The sequence below is a fragment of the Xiphophorus hellerii genome, chromosome 13, assembly GCF_003331165.1.
Source record: "Xiphophorus hellerii strain 12219 chromosome 13, Xiphophorus_hellerii-4.1, whole genome shotgun sequence".
In the NCBI taxonomy this organism is placed as follows: Eukaryota; Metazoa; Chordata; class Actinopteri; order Cyprinodontiformes; family Poeciliidae; genus Xiphophorus; species Xiphophorus hellerii.
In genome coordinates this window covers 10,123,624-10,147,134 of record NC_045684.1, presented here as the reverse complement: position 1 = coordinate 10,147,134, position 23,511 = coordinate 10,123,624, and the positions used below count along the sequence as shown (strand labels likewise).

The following is a 23,511-nucleotide window of genomic DNA, read 5'->3' as shown; positions in this document are numbered from 1 at the left end:
CTGAGCATGAAAGAGAATTAAACCCAACCATAGTTGTTTTAGTGTTATGTAGAAAGTATCTGACATTAGTTATACACAGACAATTTACATTTTAACACTATTTGTGGTTTATAATGGTATAAAAATATAATAAATAAGCTCTTTGCTTGCTTATATTCTGTATTGTTCAAAGGGCTGAGAGACTGCTATGATTTTTTTCCCCCTATGGGAAGCACTGTGCCGCCATGACGCTGTGACATAATTCAGGATAACAGCTGACAGAAAGTTCAACAGAGCTGCACTGAGCTGTTGTCTTGTTAATACACAATTTGATCACTATGTTGTTTTATGCAACCACTGCACATTATCAGTTCAGCTTTACTGCTATTTTAAGTCGATTTTTTTTTTCAAAACACATTAGAGAAAATTGAAAAGTGGAGGAAAATTCTGTTTTTATTTTGTAATTTTACAACTTTCTTTAAGTAAATGGTTCATAGTAAAGTAAGGGACTTGAAAGATAATAAATATGGTTGAAACCAGATGATCTTTAGACAGAAAAGTGGATCTGACTGGTGGTTTCGCTGAAAGCCATGCGTCTCTGTTTCTGTTCAGATCACAGTTCAAGTATTGATCTGCATAGCTCTGGATTCTGACCAGTAAATAAAGTTTATTTAGTTCAGAAACATCAAAACGACAAGAAGTTCATGATTTACATTTAAATTAAATCCAAGCTGAACATTTAATTAAGATCTGTTTACTTATATTTGCATAAATTAATCAAAGATAAAGAAAATTTATTTTACAAAACTTTATTGTAGACATTAAATAAGTCATTTATGAACAAACCTATATTATTTAAAGAAGGATCAACACAGATCTATGGAGAGTGAAGAGTTTTAATAAATTAATGGCACACTTAAATAATTATAACATGAGTTATTTGTTGTCATTTGACACTCTTCACTCTCCATAAGAGTCAGGACATACTGGAGCAGCAGTTTGGTATTAAGCTTTGAAAATATAAAAAGCAAGTTTATCCCTCATATAGTTTTAGGGTTAAAATTATGGATAAATAAATTTTTACACTTTCTCTAAATTTTTCTAAAACTGTATTAGTTTGTCCTTAGAAAAATGTACATCTTGAAAACTTAAAAGAAAATTCTTCAGTCCTACATTATAAAAAAATAAAAATCTAATTTTGCTGTTTCTCTAAATTCTAAAAATATGTTATGGTAGATTACCAATAAAACATATAGTGCTATTAACCTGAGTTTTATTAGAGGTTTAGATTCGTACTGTTTCTTTGCAGGTTTCACAGGTCTGGAGTGGAAAATGTCAAATCTCGCAACAGTGGCAAATGGCGCCATTTTTGTTACGTTAATGAGTGTGACGCGCATGCGCCATGATGGATAAAAATATGACGCCGCTTCTACGTGAGCGTTTAGATGAAAGTTGCGGCTAGCACCGGGCCGCAGGGAGACGCGGAGCTGTCGGTCTGACACTCATGAACTTTGGGACCTGGATGAAAAAGAATATTTTCTGATTTCCTAACACGGAATCAGAGAGGACGCCCAGCGTTGTGACTGAAACTTTTACGGATCCAACTGAAATCGTGTCGGTGTTTATCGAGGCCTAGTTTGGCGTCGTGTACTTGACCTACGAGTAGGCCTCAGTGATGGCGAGTAGGCCGCGGGAGAGCCGCGTTTGAAATCGCTGCGTTGGTTATTCGGTAAGTTATTTTTCGGAAACCTTTATTCTAAGTTGTTTGTCTTTTTCCACCAATGACGTTAGTGAAGTTATTTTTTTGTGTCTAAACAGAGCAGCACACAAGGAGAGACCCGACCACGGCCTCTCAGCGGCGGTTTGTTTGGTTGCTGGCGTCCCTGAAACACCTGAGGCGATATAATGGCGTCTGGAGTGAGCAGTTGATCGATTGTGGATGTACTACAATCAAGCTGAGGATCCCCTTCAATCAAGCTGAGGATCCCCTTCAATCAAGCTGAGGATTCCCTTCAATCAAGCTGAGGATTCCCTTCAATCAAGCTGAGGATCGCTTCCGTCAAGCTGAGGAATCGCTACAAGGTGCCTGGCGGATCCGCCCAACCCATCAAAGGTTTGTTAAGTCAAAGAACTGTTCCAATGGCGGGTCCAGAAGACAACTCAGGGTAGGAGCTGTTGCGGGTTTTGCTACGCTGCTGATGCTAACGCTGTTGAAGGCCAACGCTAGGCCTCTTGGTGTGCTGGTTTGGTTTGATTCTCTGCTGAGAGTCAATAGCTAAGAAGGATTCTGCTGTTGTAAATCCTTCTGTCTTTAGGTTTTTAAGTGTTTGAAACAGTTGCTGATATCTAGAATCTGAAGTTCCTGGCTTAAAGTCAGTTGTGATGTGAAAGAGAGGCCGTAGGAAGCGATTTCAGCTTAGGGTTTCTAAATAGCTCTATAATAAACCTTGATAACATACCTACTTAGTACAAATATAATGTGGCTATGTTCACATTAGTATAGCTGGATTAAGAGATTTATCTTTCCAATGAATATCAAATATGTTTTTTGAGTGAAGATTAGGTCTTTACCTTTCAACATGCATACATTTACTATTTGAAATTTAGGGTCCATACTTTAATAATTCAGCAACTCAAACAAATTTAATTTACGTTCAATTTAAACGTGAAAACCGATTAATTTTTGCGCCTCGTGCAATTTCGTCGTGGGATTTCATTTCTTCTGGATGACAACGGAGAGACCTCCTGGAGCTGCAGGCCGGAGGTCACAGAGGTAATGTTCACACTGTAATCCACCACCTTTTATTTACAGGTTTTCAGCTGACCTCCATGTTTTCCTTCCGGAGAGGATCTACTGGGACCCGTCCTTCAGTGTTTGTTTTTAACCCATTTTCTCTCCTAGACTAAGCAACTGCTGACCTGTTTTTTATTTTTTTTCCCCAAGTAACTTTTTTTTTCTCAGATGAAGCCACCACAGGAGCTTCTACTACAACTAACTCCCCTTTCTCCTATAGAAACACTCCTGGAGCAGCTCTTTTTCTTTTTCTGTCTCTCTCTTCATTCTGTCCTTTCAAATCCCCCGGGGGTAGTGACAGATGGCCTTTCATACAGAGCCAACTTCTGGTTCTGCTGGAGGGTTCTTCCTGTTAAAGGGAAGTTTATCCTCTCCACTGTCACTACATGCATCCTAAATATGAGGCATTGATTTAGCTTATTTAACTGTTAACCAATTAAAATAATTGGTGCAGTATTAGCCTCATTTTGGAAAATCTTCCTGTTAAAGGGAAGCTTTTTTTCTCCACAGTCACCACAGCAAGGCATCCTCAGTAGGAGGCCTTGATTAAGCTTACTTGACTTTTAATGAATTTAAATAATTGGTGCAGTGTTTAATTATTATTATTATTATTATTTTTTTGGAAGGTCTTCCTGTTAAAGGGATGTCTTTTCTCTCCACTGTCACCAGATGGATATTCAGTACAAGTCATTGCTTTAGCTTAACTATTAACCAATTTAAATAACTGATCTAGTGTCGACCTTATTTTGGAAAGTCTTCCTGTTAAAGGGAAGGTTTTCCTTTCTTGTTACCATGTGGATCCTCTGTAGGAGATATTGCTTAAGCTTATTTATAATGAATTTATGTAATTGGTGCAGTGCTATTTTTTTGGGGAAAGTCTTCCTGTTAAAGGGATGTCTTTCCTCTCCTCTGTCACCAGGTGGAAATTCAGTACAAGTCATTGCTTTAGCTTAACTATTAACCAATTTAAATAATTATGTCAACCTTATTTTTGGAAAGTCTTCCTGTTAGAGGGCAGTTTTTCCATTCTTACTACATGGATTCTCAGTAGGAGGCACTGCTTACGCTTATTTATAACTAATTTACTTAATAGGTGCAGTGTTAGTTTTTCTGGAAGTCTTCCTGTTAAAGGGAAGTTTTTATTTTTGGAAAGTCTTCCTGTTAAAGGGAAGTTTTCCTCTCCACCGTCACCACATGTATCCTCAACATGAGGCATTGCTTAAGCTTACATAACTTTTAGCCAATGTTTGATAACCGGTTTTTATTTTCATTTTTTTATTTTTTGGAAAGTCTTCCTGTTAAAGGGAAGCTTTTCCTTTCTACTGTCACAGCATGCATGTTCATTATGAGGCATTGCCTAATCTTACTTATATAACTTGACAAATTTAAATTGGTGCAGTGTTAACTTCTTTTGGAAAGTCTTCCTGTTAAAGGGAAGTTTTTCCTCTTCACTGTCACCAGATGGGATCCTCAGTACAATTCATTGCTGTAGCTTAACTTTTAACCAATTTAAATAATTGGTGCAGTATTAACCTTATTTTGAAAGTATTCTTGTCAAAGGGAAGTCTTTTTGGAAAGTCTTATCATGTGGATCCTCAGTAGGAGGCATTGTTTAAGCTTTCTTACTTGGTGCATTGTTCACTTTTTAATTTTTTTTTGGAAAGTCTTCCTGTTAAAGGGAAGTTTTTCCTATCTGCTGTTACGGCATACATCTTCAGTATGAGTCTGCTTCAGCTTACATAACTTTTAATCAATGTTTGATAGCTGCAGTTTTTTTTTCTTTTTGGGAAGTCTTCTTGTTCAAGGGAAGTTTTTTCTCCCCTGTCACCACCTGCATCCTCAGTGTCTATGGTGGTGAATGATAGTTTTGAGCTCATGGTAGAGAATTTAAGGCCTTGTCAACACCACATGGTATATGGACTGGGAAGCTGTGGTATATGGACCCGGAAGCTGTGGTATATGGACCCGGAAGCTGTGGTATATGGAGATGGTATATGGACTGGGAAGATATGGAAGCCGATCAACAGTTTTTTTAAAGATTTAACGACGACTCTAAAGACACCAAATGGCCTCGGACTGTGAATGGTAGGAGTTTGAATACAACTGCAAGAAATGTGTTTTGCTACTTCCGGTAGCCACTCCTCAAGGCTACGAAGTCATCGGATGAGTTCAAGGAATTGAGTAACAAACAAGTACAACGAAGAGGTTGTTCCATTTCATGCACATTGCTCCACACAAGAAAACACGGTAGGTTATTTGAAATGTAGGAGTTTTGATCTTGGTTACAAACGGGTAACAAAGATCCTTTTGGTTACTCTTGTGTGTTTGGTGTTTCAGCGGTGTTTGTTTTCACACACAGTTCGATTGGGTTTGTGTGAAAACGAACCCTACCGACGGGCAAGGCGCTAATTGCCCTTCGGTCGGGTTTGTGCGAATACGAACCCTACCGACGGGTAAGGCTCTAATTGCCCTTCGGTCGGGTTTGTGCGAATACGAACCCTACCGACGGGTAAGGCTCTAATTGCCCTTCGGTCGGGTTTGTGCGAAAACGAACCCTACCGACGGGTAAGGCTCTAATTGCCCTTCGGTCGGGTTTGTGCGAATACGAACCCTACCGACGGGTAAGGCTCTAATTGCCCTTCGGTCGGGTTTGTGCGAATACGAACCCTACCGACGGGTAAGACGCTAATTGCCCTTCGGTCGGGTTTGTGCGAATACGAACCCTACCGACGGGTAAGGCTCTAATTGCCCATCGGTCGGGTTTGTGCGAATACGAACCCTCCCGACTGGTAAAGGTGTGAAAACAAACCAACCAAACTTGGATTCTTTAGTCAAATATGTGTATGGAATCCATTATAAAGATGACTAAGAAGGTAATTTAAGAGATCTGTCTTTTTGAAAAGTGATGATTTCAGAGTTGTTGGTGTTTGACCTTAAACCTGCACCCATCTCGTTGTCTTTCTGTCCTGTTGTCCTGTTCTTCTGTCCTGTTGTCCTTCAGGAATCCTCCTGGATCATCTTGATTTCGCCCTTCATCGGATCTCGCCCTTCATCGGATCTCGCCCTTCATCGGATCTCGCCCTTCATCGGATCTCGCCCATCATCGCCCCACTAAAAACTGGATAAGTCTTCAGTCTGGTATTTTGGCCTCATCTAGCCATTGTTTTTTTTTGTTTTTTTTTTTCAATGGACAATTTTGTTTAGAGACTTCATAATTCATTTTGTTTTATTTATGCTAGATGTGTAAAATGTCTTCCAATTTCAGTGTTAAATGTTAGAATTGAACGCAGGTTGTTTTTTGAGAATGTGTTCTTACATCATTTTAGTGTTACCATGGTTATAGCATCTATTGTGAGAAGACTTAGACTGGTTTATTTGTGATTTGTCTGTATTTATTCTGCTGTTTGTCATTTTCTGTTTGTACTACATAATTTATTTCAAAAGCTTTTATTTTCTCAGTTGTTTTTCTCTCCACAGAAGCCACACCTGGTCTGGCGTTGACTAGCTGTGGTTGCTTCCTGGAAAAGGGCATCGGCTGACATGATGCTGCCATCACCTAACTGTTCTCCCTCTCCTTTTCATTTCCACGAACATGGAAAGTTCTCCTGGATCAGTTGACCTGTTGTTGTGTCTCTGCTCTGTCTTCTCTCAGGTCCAGTTGGTCCTGGCAGATGGCTGTTGGTACTGAGCCCAGTTCTGGTTCTGCTGTTGGTTTGCTCCTGGTAGGGGGGGAGTTCTTCTTCACCCCTGTCACTACATGCATGCTCTGTAGGAGGGACTGCTGTAAAGTCAACAACTCAACACAAGCGATTTGCCGTCGCCCCCTGCTGGTCAGGGGGAGTTCATGCTGTAAGTAATGATTCCATACAATCTGCTGGGTTTCGTTTGGTACAAACTTTTTAAACTACTTTAATCAACTGAGCTTATTGTACTAGCAATTGGAGTACATGTGATTGAGCTAAAATTACTTTACAGTGCCTTCAGATGACATTTGTTGTGAATTGACAATATATAAAATTGAACTTTCAAACTAACAAATAAGCCCCACCAATAAACAATATAAAAAAACAACAAACAAAAACCCCAATAACCAATACAAGAAAGTTCAAAACCCCCAAAATAGATAAAATGTTCAAAACCCCAAAAGTAGATAACAAAAAGTTCAAAACCCCAAAAGTAGATATCAAAACGTTCAAAACTTATTATAACGTTAATTCACATCAATGTTGTTGTCAAGGCATTTTACAAAAGGTCATTTCAATTTAGTCAGATTACTATTGATCGAAGTTATCAATTCATTAGGTTCATTTAATTTTAAAGTAGTTTAAAAAGTTTGTACCAAACGAAACCCAGCAGATTGTATGGAGTCATTACTTACAGCATTCACTCCCCCTGACCAGCAGGGGGCAACAGCAAATCGCTTGTGTTGAGTCTTTGACTTTACAGCAGTCCCTCATACAGAGCATGCATGTAGCAACAGGGGAGAAGAAGAACTCCCCCCTACCAGGAGCAAACCAACAGCAGAACCAGAACTGGGCTCAGTACCAGCAGCCATCTGCCAGGACCAACTGGACCTGAGAGAAGACAGAGCAGAGACACAACATCAGGTCAACTGATCCAGGAGAACTTTCCATGTTCGAGGAAATGAAAAGGAGAGGGAGAACAGTTAGGTGATGGCAGCATTATGTCAGCCGATGACCTTTTCCAGGAAGCAACCACAGCTAGTCAACGCCAGACCAGGTGTAGATTCTGTGGAGAGAAAAACAACTGAGAAAACAAAGAGCTTAGTTTCTAACTACATTTTTTAGTTAGAAAAATTTGTGTTCCTAACTAAACTTCATGTTTAGTTAGAAACACCAGAGCGCCACCTTCTGGCCTCTCTCCAGATCAGTTCAGGTCAGAGAATGGAACTGTTTCTGTCTTTGTTTTTCCCCTCCGTGGGCTGCCACCTTATCGTGGTGGAGGGGTTTGAGTGTCCCAGTGATCCTAGGAGCTGTCAGAGGCTTCATGCCTCTATTTGGGTCGGGTCTGCCGGGGCAAACGGGTCCTAGGTGAGGGATCGGACCAAGAGCAGCCCAAAGATCACTTAGAAATATAAACACAGAATGTTCCTATTTAGAGATGATGACATAGACAGGGTTCCCCTTACAACCAGAGCTATAGACAGAAGTTAGAGTTTCTCTGTGTTTCATCAGCCTGGTGGGCCACCAGGCTTTATTTTCCCCCCACAAGCTATGAATTATTATTTTAAATGGGGATTTTTCTCCACCAATGGCTTTAATCTGATGGTAAAGACAGATTAAAGTAAAGGTTTATAGTTGAGACATTGAACTGACTGAGGAGTTGTGAACCAGTTGTGCCGTCCCATCAGTTGGCTTCACACGCTGTAATTTCTGAGTGTTGATGCCTGATCCTGCACCTCAGACTTTCTGTAACTGGACATTTTTTAACCCAAACACGCTGATGGACCGCTGATGGACGAGCCCAGCAGCTCTTCCACCGGGCTCAGCAGGTTTTCTGGAGGAAACCCTGACAGCTTTCCCAGGTGACGCTTCCTGATTGTTCTCCATTTTGACTTGAAACTTTCTTAGCAATCTTTCTTAAGAAATGCTGCAGGTATTTTGCTGTTTATTTAAAAGTGAGTTTTTGAGAAGTGATTTCATTCTCGAGTCGTTAAAGGGTTTGACTTGGAACCTGCACCTGTCCTGTTGTCACCTTCCCCTCCTCAATTCCATTTGCATGATTTGTTTCTCTGTTTCTTCCACTAGATGAATAAAGTCTTCAGTCTGGTGTTTTGTAAACAAAATTATAAAAAAAAAAAAAGGTTTAGTTGAAACCAGAAACTTTATAATTCCTTTTATTTTGTAGTTTAGGATATTTTAAATGTCTTCCAGTTCCAGTGTTAAATATTCATTAGAATTTGAGAATGAAAAGGACTCCTTCCCTTTGGTTCTCCACTTAGCAGCTTCTTTCTTCTCAGTTGGGTTTTTAAAGTTTATTGATCTTAGAGAATGTGTTCTTGCAGTATTATGCTATAGCCATTGTACTAGATGAAAATGGTCTCATTAACATTTATGGCAATAACTTCTTGGACAATTTATCATCCACCAAAACTTACTGAGACAGTCGACTTAAATTTTGCCAGACAATAAATTGTCCCAGAAGTTATTACCATAAACGATTTTATTGTTTTAAAACCATTGTCAACTAATATAGTAGCTATGGCATAATGATTCAGAAACACATTCTCAAAGATCAATAAACTTTCAATTCTAATGAACATTTAATACTAGAACCGGAAGATATTTTAAATGTCCAAAATAAATGCAAGTGTCTTTTTCCTGTTGGGACCAGAAGAAGAAGAGAACTTCTTCCCTTCATTCCTCCACTCAGCAGCTTCTTTCGTCTCAATTGGGCTTTTATTTTAAATGTTGATGAAAATAATTCAAAAATAAAATAACAATTATGTTTCTCCTCTTTATTTGTGTCTAAGCAGTGGGAGAGTTTCATCAGGTGTCCCACAGCAGCTTGATGGACTCGGACTCCGCTACCGTCAGTAGTGAGCCCAACGGGTCGGCGGTGTGTCGCTACGACTCGCTCATCTGAGGCGCCATTGGTGGGGAGATTTGAGATCAAACAGCCTGAAACCGGCTTCACCTGTTGAGTTTGAGTCGCTACGTCACACTGACCTGATGGACGCTGGAGGAGAGGAGACGCAGCGAGCTTCTCCTGCTGGCAGATCTGAGAGAAGAAAATGAGGATTTAACTATACCGTCCTGATGAGAAGCTGCTTTCAGACCCAGATGAACTCCATCCATCCAGACCTGGTTCCCTTCATCCATCCAGACCTGGTTCCCTTCATCCATCCATCCATTCCTGCTTCCCTTCATCCATCCTGGTTCCCTTTATCCATCCATCCATCCATCCATCCATCCAGACCTGGTTCTCTTCATCCATCCTGGTTCCCTTCATCCATCCATCCATCCATCCTGGTTCCCTTCATCCATCCATCCATCCTGGTTCCCTTTATCCTAGGAATTACGTGACCATTTTGATTTCTTTACAGGGATGTTCTCGCAATCTGTTAAAATAAAATTAATGAAACCAGAAAATCCTGGGAGTTTGTCTTCGACATGAAGATTCCTTTGAGATGACAGAAAAAGAGACTATTAAACATTGGGGACAACGTCATCCCCAATGTTTAGTTGTCCAAGATGTTTAACATCTCCAATTTATTTTGTCTCCATTGCTTAACATTGTCCTTGATGTTTAAGGTCATAGCTGATGTTTACTGTGTCTTTAATGTTGTACTTTATCTCCAATGTTTAACGCAAAAGGAAACTTTTCTGGAGATGAAATTTGACATCTGATGAACCTTGGTAATAATGTAAAACACCAAGGATAATGTTAAGCATTATCTTTAATTAAATAAAAAATCGGGGACAATGTTAAATATCCTGGATATTAAATGCTAAACATCAGAGTTTCTAAATTGTCTCTTGTTTCTAAATTGTCTATTACGTTTTTCTAGATTTTTCTTCTCTTATGAATTGGTTTATAATTTTTTCTATGTAATATAGTTTATTTGTTGGCACTTTAGCACAGTATGTTGAACAGGAACATGAATATTATAATATGGTTTTAATTACAATTTTTTTATAATTAGGGCATTGTAAGTAAGTCATTAACTTTAGATAAAGGATAGGATTAAATAAGTGTTCTTCCTACTCCTTTTCAAACAGGAGTGGTAAGCTAATTATTTTGATCTTGGTTATGTATGCATGGTTTTTTTTTGCTTGTTTTAAAAAATCTGTTTGAAATAAATAAAATATTTGTTAGTTTGAGTAAGCTAAGCACTTACAGTACAGTGCTTCTAGAAGTGAATAATTTGTTTGTGGCAAGTTGTAAATATTTATTTTGAAGCAGGTCAAAGAGAATTCAGTGCTGTTATTGTAATGGCTGTTAATTAATGGAGATGCTCATTGTTGCTCTCAGATCTTGTCTGTCAAAAGTCGTCCTAAATAAAGAAACCTGGAAAACAACAGATTCAATACCCGTGTGCCAACTAGAGCATGTTGTTGGCGATACAATGTATTAATGCACAAAAAAGAGCTTGCGGTGATATGGATTTGTAGATGTCTGTGTTTAATTTAATTTTAATAAAAACCTGCTTCACCCGACTGATACTGTTTCATTCTTACAAATACCTCTGTATTTAGAATATTTTTTAAAAGGTAGGATATTCTCATAAAAGCATTGGGGCAAACATCTGTGATAGCTTTTCATTTTAGATGGATAGGATATTCTGATGAAGTGATATTTTTGTGTTTTTCTCGTGTATATAAATTGTTCCTATGCTAAGCTAACTCCTAAGCTTTCAGTCTCGTCACACAAAGAATGTTATCCAACGATAATATTTAACATTAACAGAGCCTGCTGTAGCTTTTGGTTTGCAAACATGACGGCAGAAGTTTTAAGACGGGTAGCACCGATAGACAGACAGACACAGCCATCTATTCGTGCTACGGTAGGAAAATCTGACGAGGTAGCACAGATGGTCAGAACACCTGTTGGGTTTTCCAGACACCTAAAACGTTAACTTATTGCCCCCAAAAATGGCACCATGTTCTTTTTAAGTGATTGGGCTGCTTTTAAAAGTAGCTGAGATCGAAATAGAAGTAAAACAATTTTAGTTTTGCATATTTTCTCTCCTTTAAATGCCAGAATGATTGGACGGACCACAAATTAATGGTTAGGAAACTGGATTGATAGTGGAATAGTTCGTTCCATAAACCTTTTTAACTTCATATTTTCTAATATAAATCCATTGATAACAAATGTTTTCTTTTCCAATCAGAGAATAAATTGGACTTTGTAATTTTTCACACTGTTCTTGTTTTTATTTTGAAAAATCTTTTTCTTTTGTAGCTCATAAACCAGTCTGACTTACAGACCTTCTAGACAACACCTGCAGCACTTTGATTTGTCTTTGCATTTTTACAAAATGAAATTACAGATTTACATTTTAAAATACACAACATGTTCAGACATTGATATAGTCAGCTGGAGTGGAGGAAGTGCATCTAAAAAAAACAGTAGATTATGCTGATTTAACTGAATGGGAAGCAGAAATTTGGTGATCTGCTTCATGGTCAAGTCACTAAATATCTGCTCCATTTTGTTTTCTTTTTAGAGTAAATATTAAATCTACTTTCACGTATAAAAGAAGTTATATCTTGCATACAAACAACACTGCCTGATAATACAGCAGAACACTGAATTAGCAAGGCTGCTAAATTATCGTCCGTAGAAGGTAAAGGGATGAAACCCTAAAGCAGCACGAAATTCATTTCTGGAGACGGCATGCAGGTGTTCCAGTCAAGTCATGTTTTCATTACCCATAACAAAGTTTTGTTACTATTCTGTGGTATTCTGAAGACAAATACAAAACTTATGTGTACGTTGCATTCTGTGCACACAGGATTACAACAATTAGCAGTTTCTGACAGCTAGACGATCACAGACTGATGGTGAAGTGTGATAAGTTCAAAATAAGTTCATTTTAATATACTTTTCTGGTTTATATATATAATTTTTAAAGCAAATACTCTTTGGATATTTTTCTCCACTTCTGCTTGCAGAAATTAAACATAAATAAAACAACAAATCAGTAAGACTGTAGTGAAATGAAAACAGACATGGCCATCAAAGCAGAGTTTTTCTTTTTAAGTTGCTGTTCTGGAAGCCTCGTTCTAGATGACGTGGAAACGAGGTCCCGCCGTTGCAACGATGTCGCTGTACGGCTCCTCCTGGACCAGCTCCACCGCCTGCTGCTTCTTCAGAACCAGGAAGCTGTAGAACTTGGCCGCCGCCTGCTTTCTGTTGTTGTTCCTACACAGGTCCAACAGGCTGACCGACTGGGCTCCAGTTTTGGCCATCACCCTCTGTGACGTAAAGAGAGTAAAAACTGCCGTCACACTGCCTATTAACTGGCCTCCATGTTTATTGGGATATGATGGGTGAAACATCTTTGGGAGTTACTTTTCACGTGACATCATTGCCGTGTTTTTTTTCTGTTTCCACACGTAAAGATTACCTGAATGTTCAGGGTTTGCTTCACAGAATGTACCAAATGGTCAAATAAAAAATTATCAGGAGAAAGGGTCAGAATCCCTGGCTTCACTGCAAAAACACAAAATCTTGCAAAGTATTTTTGGTCTGGGTTCTGGTTCAAAAAATGTAGAAGTGGAGTAATATGACGGCGTATTTGGGTCACTGTAAATAAAAAAAAAAAGGAGTATATTTCTGTCAAAAAACAAAAAAAAATTTATTTTAATTTGGTCTTCCTAAAAAAAAGAAAAGAAAAACATTTCTGAGCTTGAAATGTTGAAAATCTGCAAGAGATTGTTGTTTTTTTTTAGATTAATCTTAGAAAACCTTTCAAAAGAATTTCGAAAATTCTGAGTTTGGAAAGTCATGAAAAAAATGTTAAAGGTTTTAGATTAATCTCAGAAAATGTTTTGAAAAAGTTGGAAAAACGAAAATGTTTAACTTTTAAAACTCAGAAATGTAAAAAAAAATTTTTTGAAAATTTTTAACTTTTCAAACTTGGAAATCTCCATGTTTTTTTTCTAGTAAATTTGATATTTTTGGCATAAATTTACTCCTCTGTTTGTTTTTATTTTCTATCTAGAGTGGCCGTAACATTGCCATTGTAGATAAAAGTATCTTATTTGTTAAGGTAGATGATAAAAAACGATTTTTAACTGGTGCTGCATGTTTTGTACCTGCAGGCCGTGAAGCATCTGCTGAGTTCTCTTGTTCCACCTCCTCTCCTCCTGGTCTTGCTCTCCTCCCTGCGCCTCCTCCTCCTGTCGCAACATGACCATTTTTTACAACATTAAATCCAAGCGACAAACTAGAGAGACGTAAATAAAACCTTTTTTTTGTCACCTCTTCATCAGAGTCGTCGTCGTTCTTCTTCTTGTCCTTGTCGGCGAGTAAGTCCAGCTCTATTAGCTGGCTGATGTTAGCGGCGGCGTCCTCAGGGAGTAAATTCAACGCGGCGGCTTCCAGTTGCTGAGAGGCAGCGGCGTCTGGTCCCTGCTGCTGCATGTGCTGCTGCTGCTGCTCGTCCAGGTTTCCTGTCTGGATTTAGGAGGATCAGAGGAGGCAGACCAGTTGCAACGAGCAAAAACCAGAGTGAACGTACAGGGAGGGATGGATCTGAGTCCTGGGATTTGCGCTTCAGGCCTCTTTGAGAAGACGGTGGAGGCATGGCGGCTTCGTCCAGCGTCGTCCTGCTGCCCTCCACCGCCAAGGTCTGCAACGCGTTGGCCTCCTCCGTGATGGTCTGGTCTGGGCGGAGGCCAAATTTAATCAGAAACAGAGGGGGAAATGCTTTATTCTTGCTTTGGGAAGAATTAGCATTGTCCATTTTATCTTTTTTTTAGTATTTTTAAGAACTGAAACTATAATCCAAGCAGCATTTCACACAAAGAGCAAAAAAATAAATAAAAATTGTTCCACAGTTGGTTGGTTAGGACCACGCTAAGAAAAATATTACGAGAATAAAGTCATATTATTACGACTTTATTTTCATATTATTGTGACTTTATTCTCATCTTATTTCAACTTTAATTTCATAATATTTCAACTTTATTCATAATATTAAAACTTTATTCTTGTAATATTATGACTTTAGCTTCATAATATTATGACATTATTCTCGTATTATTTTGACTTTATGCCCATATGACTTTTTCTTACCAGTACTTTGTTGTAGTTAGTATGTAGCTACATTTACTTAAGTAACTTTATGGGGGAAAAAACTCTTGTAAGTAGTTTTACTACACTGATCTTTTGACTTTTACCTGAATAACTTTATTATGAAGTATCGCTACTCTTACCTGAGTAAAATTTCTGGATACTGAATGAAGAACAAAAAATTCACCAGACAGAAACCTGCAGTTTTTGTTACATTTTCATGAGTTTTATATTGAAAGAAACTGATTAGGGAATTGTTTTTATTTTTGCCTGATTTTGTTACTCTGTAATTCTTATGAATTATTTTCATTTTGGTCTTTGAGATACCAGAATTTCAATATAACTTTCTATTTTGGTCCATCTGATGATGTAATTTTTAAATACTAAATGGCTGATGGTTTGTTAGTTACTTACGACGAAGTATTAGGGCCACGGTAAAAAATAAAAGTACAAAATTAAACTCATAATAATATAAGAATAAAGTCATATGGCAATAAAGCCAAAAATAATATGAGAATAAAGTTATATTTGTAATATTATGACTTGATTCTCGTACAACTTTGTTCTTGTAATTTAGTTTTTTATTTTTCTTAGTATGACCCAACTCTAGGTTGTCGTTACTCGGTACTTTTATGAAATACCTTTTTACTCTAACTTGAGTAATTTCTTGGACGGCTACTTTGTAAAAGTATGTTGAAGTTGTGCTACTTTTACTTGAGTATAACGTTTGCGTTCTCTACCCGCCTCTGCTTGTTCCCAATGACCCAGAAACAAACTGAAAGTGTTAAAATCCAGTTTCCTACCCATGATGTCTCTCTGCTGATGAGCTGCTGCTTCCTCCCTCGGCACCTCCGGGTTCTCCAGATCCTTCAGGAACTCATCCAGGCTGTCTGCCTCCCCGCCCTTCCTCCTCTTCCTCAGCTCGTCCGGGACCAGCGGCGTCAGACATCTTGTAAACATCTAGAGTAAAGATGGCGTTTTAAAAGAAAAAACGCCTCTGAAAGTTGACCGTCCTGGAGTTGTCGTCCTGTACCTTCAGCAGCCGGGCGTTCCAGAGCGGCTGAGCCGGGAGGGAGAAGAGCTTCTCCACTCCTCCGGTCTCCTTCCACATCATCAGCTTTTTGGTGGGAGGAGCCAAATCCAGGGTTGTGACGATGTCAGAGTAGTCGGAAAGCTGCGCTCGGATAGTTTTACTGTCCAGCTCCTTCACGCTGTCCACGATCAGCTTCCTTTTTCGCTTCGCCTTGGTCTCCTTCACTGCAGAAACCGATTGGAAACCCGACGTTACCCGACTCTAGACTGGGTCTGCAGCACAGGGAGCAACATTCAACGCTTGTTTTTAATTTCACCTGTGATGTCGATGGGCTCCAGGGCGAAGGTTTCCTCCTCGTTGTGAGTTAGAGCCGTTTGTTCCTGCTGGTCCGTCATGGCGGGGGCCGGTTCTGTTGGGCCGGAGTCCGGACTGTCCGGGGCTCCCGCTGACAATGAGACCAGACGCAGCTGGTTTGCATACAGTTACAGTCAACATAGACTTATTCTAATCATTTGTTGGTTTTTTAAGCATTTTTTTCATTATGCCAGGATTATTCTCCAGTACAGCTTTAATTGATTTTCTAAAATGAAAAATTGAGGGTCGGTATTTGACTTAATGGTGAATTTTCTCAATTTCAAACACATTTCTCCTCTTGACTGAACTGCCGGAGTTTGTTTCATATTGTTGGATTTCCATTAAACTAAACTGCACATCAACTCTTTTTTATTCTGCAGAGAAACAGTATAAATTTATCCTTAGGGATGCAATCTTTAAGTCTCCAAAAAGAGAAAACAAGTTGCTAGATTTGTCGCTAGTCGTTTTAAAAACAAAAACAGAAAGTCGCTATAGTTCTCTAAAAAGTTGCTAAATATAGCAACAAAGTCACTAAGTGTTTTGACTTGACCAAAGTCTCACTCATCATCCCAACATTTGGCCACGCCCCTCAGTGTATCCTGGCTCCGCCCACTTTTTGGAATCTTTCAGAATTTCTCTTCAGTGGAGTTGAGGTCTTTCATAGTAGTTTTTCTATTTAAGGCAGAGGCAGTGGCGCACCCAAGGGGGGCCAGAAAGGGACCTGGCCCATCTTGAAACAATAGTTACGTATGTATGTATATAATTATACATACATATGTATAATTTTATAAATAAAACTGGGCCGGTATTTATTTCCAGTATTTATTTCCATCTTGTTGCCTAGTGTTTTTTCCCCAAATTTGTATACATAAGAGAAATATATATAATATCTCTAAATATCATCACAGTAATATTGATATTGGATATCAGTATTGGCCCAGACTTTCATATCTGTGCATTCCTAATGTGTATATGTAATTCTTTTCTTATTTCTTTAGAAAATACATATATAATATTGAATTTAAAAAAATATATATATATATTTGTTTTTTATGGTCTGGTCCCATTGGTGCCTGAGTGGTCCCAGCAAAAAATAAAAAACCCCTCAGCATAATGCTACCACCACCTTGTTTGACAGTTCCCCCAGTTACTCTCAGGCTTGAAAGCATCAACTACTCCCAGCATACGTCTTCTCATTGTGACCAAATATTAGAAACTGAAAAGTTAAGATTAGGCTGTAAACTTCCTCAAGTTAAAATGTCAGGATGAAAACGTCTGTGAGTGAGGTTCTGTTTGTGAAACGGACCTGAGAGGGCATCAAAGTCATCCTCATCCTCCCCGTGGTCCTGAGGCATCATCACGCCCTCACTGATGGCAGGAGGGTCGTCAAATATGCCACCTCCATCCTCGTTGCTTAGCAACTTGTCAACTACATGAAAATACAAATATAAATAATACTTTCAATACTTTTTATAAGACAAATAATATAATCTACTAAGGATTCGCTGCTTTAGTACCAAGCATCCCGCCCTCGTTGCTCTCCATGGGATTGTCTCCAAAGTCGTCCTTGTACTGCTCGTCGTACTCCAGGTGATTGGACTTGTCCGCCATCTGATTAGCTCCGCCCTCTGCCTCCAGCAGCAGGTTGGAGGCCGACGAACCCATGATGTCCACTTCAAACGCGCTCTCCTCTCGCATCATCTCACGATCATCCATGCCAAAGTCAGCTGCAAGACAGAAAAACTCAACGCCATCAATCACCCCCTCCCGTCTTCGGGTGTGTCTCTGACTGGTCTGAAAATGAAAGCGCGTACCAAAGTCGTTGTCTTGCAGCAGCGTGAGGTTGCCCACCTCCTCTCTCATGGTGATTTCTTCCACTCTGCTCTGGTTCAGGTTGAACTGCTGAGCCACATCGATGTCACTGTTGAAAACGCATCATCAAACATTCCTGTTGCCACCTTTTTTTTAAGAAGCAGAAACTTACAGGCACTGAGACACTTTAATGTTGGGCTTTTAAATTAGACTCTCTTGTTTCTAATCATAGTTCAAGATTGTCCTGCACTCTTTATCAATACAAGAAATTTATTGCAAAATTAACAATAAAAAATTAGGGGGGGTTTTGCTGGTCTTTCATTAGTGCATCATGGATGGATGGGTTAATGGATGGAGGGAACGAACGATGGACGGATTCATAGACAGATGGATGGATTGACAAACAGATCGATGGATGGATGGACAGACGGATGGGTGGACAGATGGATTAGTGGACGGTGGGATGGACGGTGGGATGGATGGATGAACGGGTGGATAAAATGATGGTTGAATGGATTAGTGGATGGATGGATGGATGGATGGACAGACGGACGGACAGATAGATGAACGGGTGGACAACCAATGGATGGATGGATTGACAAACGGATGGATGGAAGGAAGGAAGAAAGCCAAACCAATAGATGGATGGATTGGAGGATGGTAGAATGGACGGAAAGATGGATGGACAAACCAATATATATATATATATATATATATATGGATGGATGGGCAGACTGACCGATGGATGGATGATCCTATCCTAGAACCCGGCGGACTCACTCTAGGTCCGGTAGCGGCTGGTCGAAGTCGTGAAATTCCTCCGGTAGCGTGATCGCGTTGTAGGCTGCTTCTCTGTTCTCCTCTGGAAGATCCACGACTCCTACAAACCAATAAAACCCAAAGTTTTAATATGTGACAGCCGATGTTACGCAGCACCCGAAGCTGTGAAGTTAAAGCAGGAAACCGATGGTAACACAAGATGGCGTACCTGGTCTGAACGCCATCTTGATCTTGATGAAGGCCTCGTTACAGTCAGCCAGCAGGTACTTTGCCTTTCTGTGGTAGATCCTCACCACACCCAGCAGCAGGTGTCCCGACGTCCGTAAAGCCATCTTCACCTGAGAAAACCCCCCCAAAATAATAAATAAAAGAAAGAAAAACCTTTTATAAACAGGCAAACATCATGTTAGCATAAACAAGAAGCAGTTTTCAAATGTTTTCATTCATAATGTTATCAAAACCAACCTCAAACTAGACCTGGGGGATAAATTGGTTTCAGATTTTTGTTTTTTGAAAATGTAATTTTTGGAAAATATGGATTTTGTTTTCCACCAATAACTCAGTGATGTTTGTAGTAATATAAGAATAAAGTCAAAATAATACAAGAACAAACTGTTAATATTACCAGAATAAAGTAATATTGGGAGAATTAAGTAGAAATTTTAAGAGATTTTAAGAGATTTTTTTATTCTCCAACATGGAAAATAAAAAAATATTGATTATCCAAGCTTTCTCATTTAATTTTGTAATTTAAAATTCTGCTACTATATGACTATATTCTCATAATTAAACCCTAATGCTCAGTGTTGCAACTCACAAAAGGGACGATTGAAATAAAAGCCACTTACTGAAGATATTTTCTGCCATTCTTTTTTTTTTTTTTTTTAGAAATCAATAAGCAATAATTTTTTAAAATTAAAATCAGATCTGGTAGACAAAATATCTGAGATTTTATTTTTTATCCATATTGCCACCAGGGGGCAGCATCAGTACTTTGACATTGTGGAGGATTTTGCTAACTTGACTGACAGAAAACATTTATCTTAAAGTAAAACTTCGAGTTGAGACCCAATTTTATATCAAATCTGAAACTACAGACAAAAGTCTTCCTTTAAACAAATTATTGACGTAATTAATAAATCACTTTTGGTGAGATGATGCTCTCCACGCTGCTCTCCAGGTTGCACTCAAACACATGAGCCTTGGTCAGCTTCTTGTCCCAGTGGGCCGCCAGCCAGATCTTGGCCAGCGGCCCACGTTTGCTGAGAACGAAGTGGGCATAAAACATCGTCTCAGCGCCGCCGCCGTCTCAGCACAGGGGGGAGGGGAAGGGGAGAGGGAGGCGCTGGGCCTGAAACGAAACAGACAGAAAAACAATGCATGAGCAACACAAACATGTTTGACTGAAAGGTTCAGTCTTTACAGATTCACCTGATTACACATTTATTCGTAACTCCAAATTATTCGTGGAAAATTTGCCCTTTTTCTGTGTTCAAACAACATATTAAACAGTTATAAGCATTTTTCAAAAGCGCCTCAAATATTCACATATTCAGTTGTGGTCCTTAACCCACACAAATAATAACAGCAATAATACTTTATTTGTATAGTTCATTTTTAAACAAATGTTGCAGACTGTTTTAGATTGAAAACAAAATGAAAACAACATCATAAATGACACAAGAAACATAAAAAGTGTACCATATCAATTAAAATGCATAACAATGCAAAGCAAAATTAAATAGAAATACAAAAGAAATTCAAATATTAAAAGCCTTATTATAAAGGGTTCTCTTGTAAATAGGATGCACACAAGACTTTTATTTATAAAATAAATAACACATTTATTCTTTAGTTAATTTTTAAAAAATAAAATATTTATAAATATCTATACATATTAATTCTTTTTAATAAATATTTTTAATAATATACATTTTTATTTTTATAAATCCAAATTTATGAATCTGGTCCTGCTTCAAAAGCAAAAAACAAGCGTGGATATGAAACGATAAACAGCTTCTCCTCTATTGTTCAGATTATTTCATCCTGCCCTAAATAAACTAAAAAGAACTGGTGGTCAGACCCTGACTGAATAACTCCAAGAGCCACTACTGGCCCCCGAGCCGCACTTTGAACACCACTGACTGAAATCTTAAAAAAGCAGAACCTAACTACTAGTTTCTTCTTAAATCCTCTAAGTCCAACAATGGTGTGCTTAGTTTCCCCACGTACAGTTACTCCACATTTCTTCACCATGACTTAATTCGGATCCGTATAATTTAGTAATTTTACATTCGTTTTATCAAGAAAGGCCATTTGAGGTTGAAGTGTGTTGTGATTATATACTAAATCCGCCTGCCATACTCTGTCAGGTGTGATGCACCTGCAGCAGTATGATGTAACCGCTGTGGCTGATCATCGTTCATCTCTTAAGGACGTAATGAATCAGACATAATGAACAACGTGTCGATAAACGCGATTTCTGCGGACTTTTCGCACCGTTTGCGTCTTTTTTTTTTTTTTTTCCCCCAACCGTGACAAAATTTAAATTGCACCAACCGTCGACGCCGCGTCCCAACAGGTGACGATCCGCTGGGACAAAAACCCGAAACGAGCGCGTCACAAGTCACACAGAAATCCCAGCAGCTCACATTAAACATTCGTGACTCACTGTGCGGGATCGTATGTCCGTCTGCGGTTCCGTGGCGCCGTGCGGTCGCTGCTGCGGGTCTCAGCCCGCCTCTCCTCTCCTCCTGGAGGTAGAGCAGCCAAGATGGCGGCGCTCCGTGTCGCGCAGCGTGAACGCGGTTTGAAGCCTCCTCAGCACGCGGAGCGATGTGAGGGCGATGCAGGGAGGGATGCTGATCGCCATCATGAGCCCCAAAATTATTCCAAAAATATCAACAACATGCACTGAAAAAAGGAAAACAGTTAGTCCAACTTTTGAAAAAAATGGTTTATTCTAGTAAATATGCTAAGTTTATTGAGTTGTCATGTGAAACAAATGTAAATAAAGTAAGTTTGAGGAACTTAATTCAATTGTATATGACAATTATTTTAAGATGGAGCTCCGTTCCTTTTTAAACAATATCTTTTACATCACTAGATGAAGTTTGATCCACTCTTTTTTGCAGAATTTATTTATTTCTGCCACATTTGAAGGGTTTTTTGTAGCGTGAATAGCCTGTTTATGGTCTTGTGACATCATCTGAACCAGGTTTAAGTTCAGACTTTGACTAGACCAGATGTCAGTACGTGTTTTTGTCAGTCAAGCTATAAATAAAGGGGCAAATTTTATTTGGCTGGACAAGACAGCTTATTATTATTATTATTATTAGTATATTTTGTAAGACAGACATTAGCGATAACAAAAACACATTTCTCGTTCTATTTGTGTCATTCTGATGGGAAAAACTATCCAGGTACTCCATAACGACTAAATCCAGAGTTCTTTGTACCATTATCATTTTTAATAAAAAGTTTTTTCTTTTATTGAGCCAATATGTCGAGCATGTGACACTGAACAAACTCAGCTGACCGAACAGTGAGCCCTGCAGCCCCTCAGGCTGCTGCAACACAATCGACTGCATAGAAACACTTGTGTGCTAAGTAATTATGTTTAAAAAAAATGTGAGTAAAACTCAAAATACTTATATTAACTTGATTTTCTAGCATGAAAGTGATTTCGGAACCAGACACAATCTGTTCCGAAGCAAAGTATAAAAATATGAACATAGAAATTGTGGGAAAAGGAACAATTGGCTGTTTAAAAAAATAACACCCTCTGCATTTTTTTTTTACAAACTGTAACATTTACTGTATAAACTGAAAAATGCAACTGAATATAAAGAAATCTTAAAATGGAAGTGGAAATATTTTACCACTAGAGGGCAGTAATGTAATTCAGTAAATAAAATATGACGCTTATGACCAACAATAGTTTTTATTACGTCTTATACTGAGCTAATATGAAATATTATTGTAAAAATGATCAAAATCTAAGAACTAAAGTCATTGAATTTATTTGCTTGATTTATTTTTCCTCGTTAAATTGGATCTTTCTGCACAGTGAACTGGACACAAACAGTTTTCAAACTTCTGACAAAAATGTGGAATAAATGTTCATCTTCACTCAGCTGGTTTAATGTGTAAATATAAATAAATGTAAGTAAGTAAATATTCTGTGGTTCCAATTCGTGTTTATTAATATTAACTGATCATATTTTTTTTTATGTTTAAAAATGACGTTTGCAAACAAAGATATAAAGTTTGGTGCAAATTCGTGTGTGCTTTATTTAAAAGAATTATAAAAAATAAATTCCAAAACTACAAAATAACACATTTTAGTCAGAAGAGAAACTTTCCCAAACATTAAAAAAACCTTTACATTTATACCGTATTTAAAAGTTAGGAACAAATTCTGGTATTTTTTATTTTAAAAAATATGTTTTAAAACTACAAAATAAAAAATTTTAAGCAGAAGAAACATTTTTTCAAACATAAAAATCAAACCAAATAAGCAGAAAGTGTATAGAGTAGGTCATGTGCATTTTTGGTAAAGTTAGATGCACATTCTGGTTCATTTTTTATTTTAAAATATATATAAAAAATAAATTCCCAGACTACGAAATAACACATTTTAAGCATAAGAAACACTTTTCCAAACATTAAAAAAATAATATGTATTTAAACAATAGATAATGTATATGTGTGTTAAAGTTAGGTGCACATTCTAATATTATTTATTTTAAAAAGTTCAAAATAACTACAAATTAACACATTTTAATCAGAAGAGAAACTTTCCCAAACATTTTTTCCAAATAAAACTTATGAAATTTATACAGGAGTTAATGTATATGGGTGTTAAAACAGCTTAAAGTATATCCAGGGAATTTCAAAAGGCACAGCAGATCTGATGGATTAATCAAATCATTATATAAAACCTTTAATTAATATTAGTCAGGTTATCTTAGTCTTTAGATTAAAATGCATG

General features: G+C 38.1%; 1 protein-coding gene and 1 long non-coding RNA gene across 2 annotated transcripts; one reads left to right on the top strand and one right to left on the bottom strand.

Moving 5' to 3' along the window:
- The first annotated feature begins 7,607 nt into the window (after window positions 1-7,607).
- On the top strand, window positions 7,608-11,857 carry LOC116731768 (uncharacterized). The gene is made up of 2 exons (XR_004341626.1): window positions 7,608-8,318; window positions 9,270-11,857. It is a non-coding gene; the product is annotated as an uncharacterized LOC116731768 (long non-coding RNA).
- rad21b (RAD21 cohesin complex component b) lies at window positions 11,740-21,328 on the bottom strand. The gene is made up of 14 exons (XM_032581600.1): window positions 21,190-21,328; window positions 19,663-19,869; window positions 18,727-18,856; window positions 18,519-18,618; window positions 17,741-17,847; window positions 17,444-17,653; window positions 17,233-17,355; window positions 15,889-16,017; window positions 15,573-15,796; window positions 15,343-15,499; window positions 13,986-14,131; window positions 13,727-13,921; window positions 13,561-13,644; window positions 11,740-12,717 (listed from the first exon to the last, which is right to left on the bottom strand). Exons 2-14 carry the CDS (start codon window positions 19,804-19,806, stop codon window positions 12,526-12,528), a joined length of 1,941 nt encoding a protein of 646 aa, XP_032437491.1. The 5' UTR covers window positions 19,807-19,869; window positions 21,190-21,328; the 3' UTR covers window positions 11,740-12,525.
- Window positions 21,329-23,511: the final 2,183 nt, after the last annotated feature.

Bases quoted from the DNA above. Each gene is read 5' to 3' on its own strand.
- rad21b (XM_032581600.1), bottom strand. From the start codon at position 19,806: ATGTTTTATGCCCACTTCGTTCTCAGCAAACGTGGGCCGCTGGCCAAG. The intron at 14,132-15,342 runs GTAGGAAACTGG...GCCTCCGCCCAG, and splicing joins TCAGCAGAGAGACATCATGG to ACCAGACCATCACGGAGGAG. The intron at 13,645-13,726 runs GTGACAAAAAAA...ATGTTGCGACAG, and splicing joins ACGACGACTCTGATGAAGAG to GAGGAGGAGGCGCAGGGAGG.